Below are 12,976 nucleotides of genomic sequence, written 5' to 3' on the forward strand. Positions count from 1 at the left end.
AGGACCGTGGACGGGTGGTGACCCGGCCGTACCGGACCGGTATACAAAGAGAAGCCAGCACCATTGGCAGGGGCCTTTCGGATCCCGGCAAGGCTTGGTGTCGCCGTGAATTTGCCAAATCCGTTAGTGAAGGGGACCTCAGGGTTTCCAAACAGCCAAGTCACGATAGAAGGCAACCGTCCAACCGTGAAGGGGAGACACCGCCACCGCCAAGGGCAACCGTCTCCCAGGGCCAGCGCCTGTGGGCAAAAGGGGCTCCTCCGGCCCATATCCAGGTCGGGGAGCGGGTTACCGGTGGGAAACCATCACTACCAACACTGAACTTAGGTGCAGGGAGAGACAGTCATCACTAACCTGCAGGGAGGAACAACCGCAGCCGTCCGAGGGACCCGTCCATCCAGCCACTTGTTTTACCGTGAACTGTGTCATCATCATTGGGCTGAGTGAGTACCTCCGTGCCGTGCGGCACAGCGCTGCCCCTGCGACCTTGCACCTCATCAGGCCCCGCAACCCGCCTGTCATCCATCTCTACCCCATCACCGGGCCCTGGGACAACCAACCCCCCTACCCTTGGCGTGGAGAAATAACAACAAAGCTGCTCCCTGTCACAGGCTCCCGGGATCCCCGTCCAGAGCAGCGGTGGTGTCCACACAATCACCACAACCGTGGATGGCGTCACGGACAATATCCCCAAAACCCAAACGACCCCTTTTCACTCACGGGCGATGAGCGCCGCTCGAGTCCCCGGGATCCGGCCATCGCTCGAGCCACCAAGCAGCAGCAGCCGTAGAGCAGCGGCAGCCGGACCCGAGCAGTGGGAGAGCGCAGCGTCCCCTCCTCCGCCCGCAACACTTCCAGCTTGGGACTGGTGTGTAGGGTAAAGTGGATGAGGATGCGCAGGAGGAGGAGGAGGCTGAGGAGCATGACATTCCGGAGCTGTAGAGTATGGGTGAAACCCTGACTGAGGTAGGGCCTGCAAAACTTGGTGTGTGAAGGACGTGTTCCGTCCCTCGCTCAGACTGGGTCCCAGCTTCCACAATATTAACCCAGTGTGACGTCAACGAGATGTAGCGGCCTTGCCCACATGCACTTGTCCACGTGTCTGTGGTTAGGTGGACTTTGGCTGAAACAGCGTTGTTCAGGGCACGTGTGATGTTTTGTGACACGTGGTTATGCAATGCGGGGACGGCACACCGGGAGAAATTGTGGCGGCTGGGGACCGAGTAATGTGGGACAACTGCCACCATCAGGTCGCGGAATGCTTCTGTCTCAACCAGCCTAAAAGGCAACATTTCCAGCGCAAGCAGTCGCGAAATGTTAGCATTTAGAAGTGTGGCATGTGGGTCGTTGGCAGTGTATTTGCGCCTGCGTTCAAAGGTTTGCTGAATGGATAACTGAACGCTGCGCTGGGACAAGGACGTGCTTGATGATGGTGTTATTTCTGCGTGGGCAACTGCAGGTGCAGGGCCGGAGGAGGCTTGTTCTCGGGCAGCATGGACAGGGGATTGGCTCGCATGCACAACAAGCGAAGACGAAGCAGTGACATCAGCAAGCACTGCTCCTCGACTCTGTTGTACATCCCACAAAGTCGGGTGCTTGGCTGACATGTGCCTGATCATGCTGGTGGTGGTCAGGCTGCTAGTTTTGGTACCCCTGCTGATGCTGGCACGGCAGGTGTTGCAAATGGCCTTTTTAGAATCATCTGGAGCCAACTTAAAAAACTGCCAGACTCGGGAAGACCTAACATTTGTACAGGCACCTTGTGTCGTGTTGTTCCGGGGAACAGTTGCCTGACGTCTGCCTGGGGCCACCACCCTGCTTCTTACTGCCTGTTGGGATGCTACGCCTTCCTCCCCCTGTGCACTGCTGTCCTCGCTCTGCATATCCTCCTGCCAGGTTGGGTCAGTTACTGGATCATCCACCACGTCGTCTTCCTCTTCCGCACCCTGCTCCTCCTCCTGACTTCCTGACAATTGTGTGTCATCATCGTCCACCCCTTGTTGAGACACGTTGCCAACTTTGTGAGAACGTGGCTGCTCAAATATTTGGGCATCTGTACATACAATCTCGTCATGGCCCACTTCAACAGGAGCTGGCGAGAGGCCAGAATGTGTGAATGGAAACGTGAACGAACAGCTCTTCCGAGTGTCCAAGTGTGGGATCAGTAATGTCCGTGGACGTGTACTCGGCCTGGTGGTAGGAAGGAGGATCAGGTTCTGAAATGTGCGGTGCAGTATCACGGCTACTGACACTTGACCGTGTGGAAGACAGAGTGTTTGTGGTGGTGCCAATCTGACTGGAAGCATTATCCGCTATCCAACTAACAACCTGTTGACACTGGTCTTGGTTCAAGAGCGGTGTACTGCTGCGGTCCCCAAGAATTTGGGACAGGACGTGCGAGCGACTAGATGTGGCCCTCTGTTGTGGCGAAATTAGAGCTTGCCCACGACCTCGGCCTCTGCCTGTACCACCATCACGTCCACTTTCTTGTTTTTTGCCAACGCCCTTGCGCATTTTGCAATGCTGTGCTGACGTGTATTCACTAGACTTGTGCGTTATATAATTGTGCTTCTTACTGCCTGTTGGGATGCTACGCCTCCCTCCCCCTGTGCACTGCTGTCCTCGCTCTGCATATCCTCCTGCCAGGTTGGGTCAGTCACTGGATCATCCACCACGTCGTCTTCCTCTTCCGCACCCTGCTCCTCCTCCTGACTTCCTGACAATTGTGTCTCATCATCGTCCACCCCTTGTTGAGACACGTTGCCAACTTCGTGAGAACGTGGCTGCTCAAATATTTGGGCATCTGTACATACGATCTCCTCATGACCCACTTCAACATGAGCTGGCGAGAGGCCAGAATGTGCGAATTGAAACGTGAACAGCTCTTCCGAGTGTCCAAGTGTGGGATCATTAATGTCCGAGGACGTGTACTCAGCCTTGTGGTAGGAAGGAGGATCAGGTTCTGAAATGTGCGGTGCAGTATCACGGCTACTGACACTTGACCGTGTGGAATACAGAGTGTTTGTGGTGGTGCCAATCTGACTGGAAGCATTATCCGCTATCCAACTAACAACCTGTTGACACTGGTCTTGGTTCAAGAGCGGTGTACTGCTGCGGTCCCCAAGAATTTGGGACAGGACGTGCGAGCGAGTAGATGTGGCCCTTTGTTGTGGCGAAATTAGAGCTTGCACACGACCTCGGTCTCTGCCTGCACCACCATCACGTCCACTTCCTTGTTCGTTGACAACGCCCTTGCGCATTTTGCAATGCTGTGCTGATGTGTATTCACTAGACTTGTGCGTTATATCCAAGTTTTTGCAAAACGCACACTAGTGCAGCGGAAAGCTGCCACCAACAGGCACACACGTGCGGTTTTTAAATGCAAGCACGGAGGCACTAAGAACCTAACAGGTCTCTATCCAGGGACAACGTGGAGCCTCCCAATTTTTGGCTGCCCTGCCTAAGGGCTATACTACAATAGACCCACTTCCTTCCAATGGGCACTTCAGGTTTACAGGCCCTCATGCACGTCTCTATCCAGGGACAACGTGGAGCCTCCCAATTTTTGGCTGCCCTGCCTAAGGGCTATACTACAATAGACCCACTTCCTTCCAATGGGCACTTCAGGTTTACAGGCCCTCATGCACGTCTCTATCCAGGGACAACGTGGAGCCTCCCAATTTTTGGCTGCCCTGCCTAAGGGCTATACTACAATAGACCCACTTCCTTCCAATGGGCACTTCAGGTTTACAGGCCCTCATGCACGTCTCTATCCAGGGACAACGTGGAGCCTCCCAATTTTTCCCTGCCCTGCCTAAGGGCTATACTACAATAGACCCACTTCCTTCCAATGGGCACTTCAGGTTTACAGGCCCTCATGCACGTCTGTATGCAGGGGCATTGGTGAACCTCACAATTTTGGACTGCCCTGGCAAAGGAAAATACTACAAAGACTCAGTTCCTCAAAATGGGCACATTAGACTCAGAGGCCTTTATGTACGTCTCTTCTCAGGAACATCGGAGTGCCACACAATGTTTTACGTAAAATCTTTCATGTAGTAATCTCAAAAAGTAACATACATTAGCTCTATCTCACTATTGGTTATGTGCCCTTAACATTTCCGCCATGAAAATTCATTTTGGTGACATTTTGGAAGGTTTTCTGGTGAGTCCGTAAAAATGGCGTAAAACGCGGACTAAATTGTTCACAGCTGTGACTTTTGAGTGATAAATGCTTCAAGGGGTCTTCCCCATGCTGTTGCCATGTCATTTGAGCACTCTTCGGAGACTTTTGTGCCATTTTTAGGGTTTCTACATGCTGCCGGTGGTCATTTCACAAAAATACTCGGGTCTCCCATAGGATAACATTGGGCTCGTTGCTCGGGCCGAGTACACGAGTATCTTGGGAGGCTCGGCCCGAGCTTCGAGCACCCGAGCTTTTTAGTACTCGCTCATCACTACTAAAGATGTATCTGTCACGGTCGTCTCCCTGCGTGTTGAGACCAGTGACTGCCTTTACTGGAGACTCTCATAGGTCTCTTTTCACTTAAATTTTGGAACTGCAGGGGTTCAGTGCCAGTTTTTCTACTGCAGCTTTTCCTAAAAAGTTCCTTGCTGAATGATCATCTGCACTTACTCAGTAGTCACACTCTTCAGCTTCAAATAGCAGGCTATCCCAGCATTCCCTGCTGAAGATACCAACTAATTTGTGTCCTGGCCACTGTTGAGGTAGATTCTGCAAGCCTAGTTCCTGCTCAGGCTACATCCTTTCGGTTGTATATTTTCTCTCCTGTTTGTCTTTTTTCCCCTGGTGTGTTGGTAGTGCAGCGGTGAGGTCTAGTGAACCACACCTAACTCTCCCTAGTCAGGGTTACTATAGGGCCTTTATAGGGTCTCAGTTTCCTGCTCTGCAACAGTTGTGGAGACTGTATAGGGACTGGTGAGGAGAGAAGGGAAAGTTGCAGGTGAGGTTAGGAGGTGCCCACCTACCCCTCTCACTAATTCCAGGGCCTCACGTTGTTTTTGGGTCCCCTGTACATGTCCCCTGTGCCACCCTTTTGTACATCTTTTTTTGTGCATCAGATGCATGTAGGTCTGAATACACCTAGCCAAGCTTGCTACACCCAACAATTGTGATAGTATCATTTAGATTACTGGGTGCAGTGGTTCTGACACAATCCCTGTTTTTATTTAGCCATGCAGCAGAGCTAAAATTGCTGCTCTCTTCCACACGAGGCTCTGTATGTACATTTCTGTAGTCAGTGAGGTGCTAATCACAGGAGGGGATGTAGTCGGACAACATGGCAGGAACCAGCTAGTCACAGCAATCATAAGCTACTGGTGCTAAAGCAGGCATTGCAGGTAAAGAAAAAGAGTGTGATAAGAGACGCATGGCTGAAATTTGTATTAACCCTTACAGCAGGCTGTCTTCAGATTACATAGCAAAAACCTGTTGATAGACTCCCTTTAAAACTATAACCAGAAATGCTTATACATGAATTGCAAGCAGTCAAGTTAACAACACTTACAAAGATAAAAATAGCAAAAATTGCATTACTCCTTACCACAACATATCCATCTTCAATGTATAAGTTCATAAAAAGCAGGCAAAATATTAGTACTCCAAGGACTGGTAGTGCTGATCGTTTTCGAAAACATCTCATTTTATCCAGATATTTAGAGTCAGTCGTTGTATGAATAAATACATATATTTCCTAATAAAAGAAAATACATATTTAGTGGGTCATTCAGCTGAATCGCTTGTTATGCTAGTAAAATATCTAACTATTAATGACAATGATAAGTTTAATTTCCAATATGCATGTATTATTTTTATATATTAGTTTAAAAATACACTACTATGTTACATATTTTATAACACTTGGCATTCTACAGAAAATGTACTATGTGATGGGTATATAAAACTGGTCACTTATGTACTGTATATACATTTTGGGCTTACAAAACTGCATCAAAGCAGGTAACCAGCAAATACAAAAACTGACAATGACTCCTTATTATGCCACACTAATCTGTCCTGTAGTTACTCATTCTAAAGGGTGCTTTACACGCTGCGACATCGCTAACGATATATTGTCGGGGTCACGTCGTTAGTGACACAAATCCAGCGCCGTTAGCGACATCACAGCGTGTGACACCTAGGAGCGACGATCAACAATCGTAAAACGTCAAAAATCGTTGATCATTGACGCGTCGCTCCTTTTCATAATATCATTGGTAGTGCATGCCGCTGGTTGTTCATCGTTCTTGCAGCGTGACACATCGCTCTGTGTGACGGCGCCAGAACGACGAACATCTCCTTACCTGCGTCCACCAGCAATGAGGAAGGAAGGAGGTGGGCGGCATTTTCCGGCCGCTCATCTCCACCCCTCTTCTGCTATTGGGCGGCCGCTTAGTGACTCCGCAGTGATGTCGCTATGACGCTGAACGCACCTCCCCCTTGAAGGAGGGATTGTTCGGCGGCCACAGAGACGTCGCTGAAAAGGTATGTGCGTGTGACGCTGCCGTAGCGATAATGTTCGCTACGGCAGCAATCACCAAATGTCGTATGAACGACGGGGGCAGGTGCTATCGCGCATGACATCGCTAGCTATCGCTAGCGGTGTTGCAGCGTGTAAAGCACCCTTAACAGGTAATCTGTCACCACTCACCACCACTTCAGGTTGTTTATATAGTGAATTTTAATTCTGTCATATGAATGTATGTCAGTGCTGGCATTGCAACATACTTCATTCAAAAAAGGCCTAAAAGTGCCAAAACAGGTCCCTCTTCTCTAGATCAATTTTCATTTTAGCATATTTTCCAATGTTTGATATGGAACTGTAGGTGGTGGAAGAAAGGTTTCAGGCTCTGTTCACACTACTAAAGGATTTTTCTCAAGAAATTTCTTGAGAATCTGAAAGATTAGTGCACTTGCATTCAAAAAACGCACCAATAACGCACCGAGAACCGCATGCGTTTTTACCGCGTTTTTGGTGCGTTTTTTCCGCAGGTTGGTCCCTGCTTTATTTTACCATTATCTATGGCAGAAAATGCAGGTACCTGCAGAAAACAAGTGACATGCTCATTCCTTTTCCTCAAGATATTCTGCAGAAAGAGTGTTCTTGAGAAAAAAACGCAGTGTGCGCACAGCTAATTTTTTTTTTCATAGGTTTTGCTGGGAAATGTCTTCAGAAAGATTACAACCATTTTCTCAAGAAATTTCTGCAGCAAAAACATGGGTAAAAACGGAGTGTGTGAACAAGGCCTCATGCCGCATTGCCATGAAGGAATGACATGAAGAGGAATGTTCGAATTGTGACTTTTACTAGTCAATGCGTTTCACAGATACTTTTCTCTTTCAGGACAAAAAAATCACATGAGATATAAATGCATACAATAGGATTTAAATAGACACATCACTGTACACATTTTTTAAAAAGACTGCTCAAGTACTGAAGTGGGAAGTTACAAAGTGTTAAATATAACCTACAAGGAACTACAATGCTTTTATATAGAAAATATCTTTATTGAGAAAATATAAATATAAAACAAGATAAAAATGCACAGCAATGCAATGACATGAGGATAGGAGACAGCTTTTTCTCTGATTGAAATCACATGGTGGCCAGCAGTAATAAATATATGTCTCCTAGTCAGATGAAGTGTAAAGAAAATACCCTCTGAAAGTTACTTTCAGGAATTTATTTCAAAAATTCATCCGACTGAATAAAATTGACAAAATGCTTTGGCCAAACATACAATAGAAAAGTCTCAAAAGCTGAACCCAAAGTCTGTACACCCTGTACAGCAAATGGATGGCAAGAAAAAATCAGGACAGTATGTCTATAGCAAAAGTAACAGATGTGACACTGCACGGACTGTAAAAATGCATGAATATTTAGTAGTATGATGGGGAATGTCAGGAATCAAGCCATTAATAAATAGGTAATGCCATAACCAAGTAAATGGAATATGAAGTAATAATAACAAGGAATAAGAGTCCTGACATGCCGCAACACACAAAGTAGATAGTCACATGCAAGTGTACAAATAGCAAAAGCACCCTTGGATAAAGCATTGGCGAAACGCGTCAGGGTGTCCCATGGTAAGATACAGTATGTGATTACTCTAGGTGTTTTTGAACCCCACCTTACCTGCGTCCCGCCCACAATGAGGAATAAAGGAGGTGGGCGGGATGTTCGTCCCGCTCATCTCTGCCCCTCCGCTTTGATTGGCCGGCCGCTTAGTGACGTCATGGTGACATCACCGTGATGCCGAACGCACCTTCCCCTTGAGGGAGGGATTATTCGGCAGTCACAGCGACGACGCCAACCAGGTAAGTGCGTGTGACGATATCACATGCACGACGGGGGCGGGTGCTTTTGCGTACAATATCGCTAGCAATTGCTAGAAATATCGTAGCATGTAAAGCCCGCTTTAATCTAAGGGAATGCAAAAAAAAGCCCTTATTAATTGGTTTCCAATTTCCTGGAATTAGAAAAATTGGTTCCTAAATCTAAATTTTATAATCAGAAAATAATAAATCATTGAATTAATGGCAGTAATCCTAAACTGTCTTTAAAATAAAAAGAGTAGCAGATATTGGTGATAGCTGCTCTTTATCTGGGTTATCCCATAATTAATTATTATAGTGTTCTCTTCAATTACAAAATAAAATGCCAATTTTTGAACTGAAAAAATGTAATAAATGCTCTATTATTGCATACTTGTCATCAGCCCCAGTTATAGGGAAAATATACTGTCTCTGTGCACATTGTACAGGTGATCAGGGTCTGCTATAACAGCCCCTGGAGCAACTGTAAATGACATTATCATCATTGAGCCTTGGGCAGCATGAATCAGAGCCTGTATGTGTTATTGTTTGTTGTAGGTATGTCTTACTCAATGTAAATGGCTAGGAACTGTAGGGACTGACTATGCTGTTGTCCCCCCCCCCTCCCCCCGGCTGGCTTTTACCCTTTCCATGCCAATTTATTGACAGATTTCTCCATATATACACAAAAAAATGCTATCAATCTCAGGATTTGAATCAAATATGTTGTTTAAAATAGAAAGAGTAATATATTTTAGAAACACTAGAGGGCAGAATACTCAAGCTTTAAAAACAAAGCCTTACTGTTTATCTAGAAATGTTAATATTCCAGCAAACAAGCTTTAAACATTAAGTTTAAAGTTGTTATCCATTTTTTTTTTTTTTTTAAATGTACATATACTTGAGAATGACCATGAATATTTGAGAGGTGAGGGTCTGACTCCCAGCCACTCAGCTTTTTGAAGGGACCGTGACACGTGTGCAAGGACTGTAGACTGTTTACACTGGCGTGCAGGCTTCTTTGTACTTACCTGCACCATCCTCATCAAGGCTGTAATACAAAAGTGCCCAGATTACGAGTAGTGTACAATGCAGTAATGGTTCATAACGGACTGCTACTAGATTTAAATACCACAGCATTGTTTCCATTATAAAAAAATATATATCCCTGTTAAATCAAGATCCAAAACTATCACGAGTAATCAAATCAGCTGATGTTAGATATGTGGCTAAAAAAGCACCCACCTCAGGTACAATACTATTGCCTCGTCTTTTCATTAAATATACAAAACCTTTTAAACCTTTTCCAAATGAATTGCTTTCTCTCAAAGTGTTAACTTTACTTCAGTTATTAGGAATTAAACTTTTAATATCCACAGTTTTATGAACTGCAACCCCTCAGAGGTCTTTACGTAATCAAATGTACTATCAGTCGCATATAATATGTTTGATGCACAGTGGGACCACTCAAAAATAGAATCAGAAGACATATTTCTGACACGTCAAACACAACCATAATGAATCGATGAACAGTCTCCAAATATTTTTCAAACCACCAAAATGGGGACACTTTTTCATTGAATAGAGATAAGCAAACCTAAACTGCAAAACCTAGAGTCAGTTGCTTGAGCTTCTTACGGATGTCTGTGGTTGAGTTTGGATGCCGTTCATTTGCTGAAAAAAGGTTGCTGAAAGATTGCAGCACAGCTAATCAACAAGTTTTGTGGCTGTGGGAACTTCCTCAGCCATTACAGACATGTTGAGTACTGGAATGACTGTGATTGGCTGGATGAATCACATCATTGGGTCTACATAGGACCCCGTGATGCGATGCTCAGCACACACTGTCCTCTGGAAGTTGACAAAAACAACATAAGTCCTCCCCCTACATATTGTACATTAGTACATTACCCATTACTGCCTTTCATGGGTCGCAAAAAGGGTGTTTTAGCCTTGTTTAACTAAAAAATAGATGCGTATTTTAAAAAAACAATGTGGCCCCACGTGTTTGATAACAAGCCAAGCTAAAATAGACAGCTTTGGGCAGGTATTATCTGGCTAGGAAGGCCCATGGTTATTTGGCCCTTCCCAGCCTCAAAGTATCAGCCTGAAGCTGCCCCAGAAGTGGCCCATATAATAAATTAGCCAATTATGGTGCTTCAACCCGCCTCTTTCCGATAGCCCTGATGTGGTGGCAATCAGGGTAATATTTTTGGGGTTGATATCAGCTGTGTATTACAGCTGACATCGAGCCCAGGGGTTAGTAATGGACCAGAGTCTATCAGACACTCCCATTACTAACTCGGTAAGTGTAAATTTAAAAAAACAAAAATATATAATATTATAGTTTATTTGAATTCCCGCACACTCCATTCACCAGTTTATTAACTAAAAAAAATCCATGAAGTTCTGGCATAATCCAATGGTATAATGTCCCATGACGTCCATCGAACGTTATGGAGTCTAATTCCCAGAAGGGGGCTTCATAGGTCATTCGTGGTCAGCGGCAGGCACAAAATTTCTAACGCTCATGAGAAATTCAGTGTCTGGTGCTGACTATTAGTTACTCCAACCCTCGTTTCAGAATGAGGCTCCATAGGTGACTCGCAGTCAGCATGAGTGTGAGAAAGTCTGTGCGTATCACTGATTGCGAGTGACCTATGTAGCCTCGTTCTTAAAATAAGATTCCCTAGGTTTAAATAACTTCCATGCAGCAGCAGGCATGGAATTTCTCATGAGCGTTCTGAGAACAAGGCTCTATTGGATTTGATGGACATTGTGGCTAATGACACCATCAGATTACATTGGAACTTTGAGGACTTTTTTTAAATTAATAATTTAGTGAGCAATAGAGTGTAGGGGGGTCTTTATCAATTAAACTATTTTTTCTGTGTGTGGGTGTTTTTTTTTACTTTACACTTACAGGGTTAGTAATGGGGGTGTCTGATACACTCCTCTACTTGTGATGGACAGACCTAAACTGTAAAAGTAATTTCAAACTTACCCGAGTGTCGGGCCCCGGCCCCCAAATTTTCAGGGAATTCTGAATATTGATCAGGATCCGGCACTTGGGTAATACAAAAAATAAAATTAAAAAAAGAAAAAAGTACTAAAGCAAGCGGGCTGTACTTACCGTGTCACTGTCGTGGCGGTAACTGCTCCTGCGGCCGCTCATTCCCTTCTGGGGCCACTCATTACCTTCATTGCATAAGCACTGCTTTCCCTGCCCACCAGCATCTGTGATTGGGTGCAGTCAGACACATCCACTTGCTCACTGACAGCGTGACTGATACTTCCAATCACAAACCCTGTCTGCTGGTCTATACAGTAAAAATAAACAAATAAATAAATTGGCGTAAGGTCCCCCCATATTGTGATACCCAGCACAAATAAAGCATACAGCTACAGGCTGCAGCCCCCAGACATGCACTTATGTTGGTTACGTATCAACATAAGAAGAATCGTATGCAACTTTTTTTGTAAAATAATATTTAAATAAATAATTAAAAAAAACGCTAAATATTTTATTTATTTTTATACCACGATAGACACACATAGTGTCTGTGACTGGAAGTAGTCAGCTGACAGGCTGCCACTCAGGGTGGGGGCGCGTCTGACTGAAACCAATCACAGATGCCGGTGTGCGGGGAAAGCAGTGGATATGCAATGAAGGTAATGAGCGGCCCCGTAATTGAGTGAGCGGCCTGAAAGCAGCATACAGCCTTGCCGAAGCTTCGGTAAGTACAGCCCGCTTGCTCCTATCCACTTATCCCTTCTACTCCATTTTTAGTCACCGGATTCTGGTCCCCATAGACTTATATGGGTGCTGGCATCTGGCCAGATATCTGGGCCCAATCTCAGGCCAGAACTGGGTTGTTTTTTTTTAACCTGATTAGACCCGTTATTACTAGCCTCTACATTACTTACTCGAGGGCTTAATGCCAGCGGACATTATACAGTGACATCAAGCCCATAAACTATTACCCCGATTGCCACCCCACCAGGGCAATCACTGAAGAGCTGGGATGAAGCACCAAAATTGGCACATCTAATGGCTGCTGCGGGCTGATATTTCTAGGCTGGAAAGGGTCAAATAACCATGGGCCTTCCCAGAATGATAATACTATCCTGCAGCAGTCTGTTTTACCTTGGCTAGTTCTGAAAAAGAAAGGTGACCCCATGCCGTTTTTTAAATGATCTATTTATTAATTATTAGTGATGAGTGAACCTGAATGATAAAGTTCAGCATTCATATCGGTCACCTAGTGTCTATGTTTCAAACTAGAAAACGGACATCTCAGGGAAGACTGGGTTCAAATTTATTGTTCGAAGACCAAACAGTTATTGTTTTTTCTATTATTATTAAGTGCTGGGGAGGGCAGGGAAACCAGTGAAATGGTAGAGAGAGCACAGTGCTCAAATGAATGGTTACAGTAAAAAACAGCTATCAAGATTTGTTAGTTACTAATTATAACTCTCACCAGAGCTGCGGATCAGCACTGCTGATCACTCTTTGCATTGAATTACATCGGAACAGCAGGGCTGTTTTTTGGGTTGAGTAATAAATTGGCAAGAAAGGGACTGTGTCTTCTTTTTATCTTTTTAACCTCTCTTTCTTTATGTCTTTCAGATTTCCAATAT

The 12,976-nt window shown here is 45.2% G+C and overlaps 1 protein-coding gene across 3 annotated transcripts in view; it reads right to left on the reverse strand.

Moving 5' to 3' along the window:
• The window catches only part of MGAT4C (MGAT4 family member C), a 235,212-nt gene that overhangs the window by 18,461 nt on the left and 203,775 nt on the right, over window positions 1–12,976 (reverse strand). For 2 of the 3 annotated variants that reach the window (XM_075342430.1, XM_075342431.1), the window contains one exon: window positions 5,565–5,714. In XM_075342430.1, the coding sequence (XP_075198545.1) occupies window positions 5,565–5,714 (150 nt within the window). Of the gene's footprint in view, window positions 1–5,564; window positions 5,715–9,366; window positions 9,387–12,976 lie in introns of all 3 variants that reach the window. The other variant, XM_075342429.1, reaches the window with a different exon arrangement.

This window comes from Anomaloglossus baeobatrachus, chromosome 4 (genome assembly GCF_048569485.1).
Source record: "Anomaloglossus baeobatrachus isolate aAnoBae1 chromosome 4, aAnoBae1.hap1, whole genome shotgun sequence".
NCBI classification, from domain to species: domain Eukaryota; kingdom Metazoa; phylum Chordata; class Amphibia; order Anura; family Aromobatidae; genus Anomaloglossus; species Anomaloglossus baeobatrachus.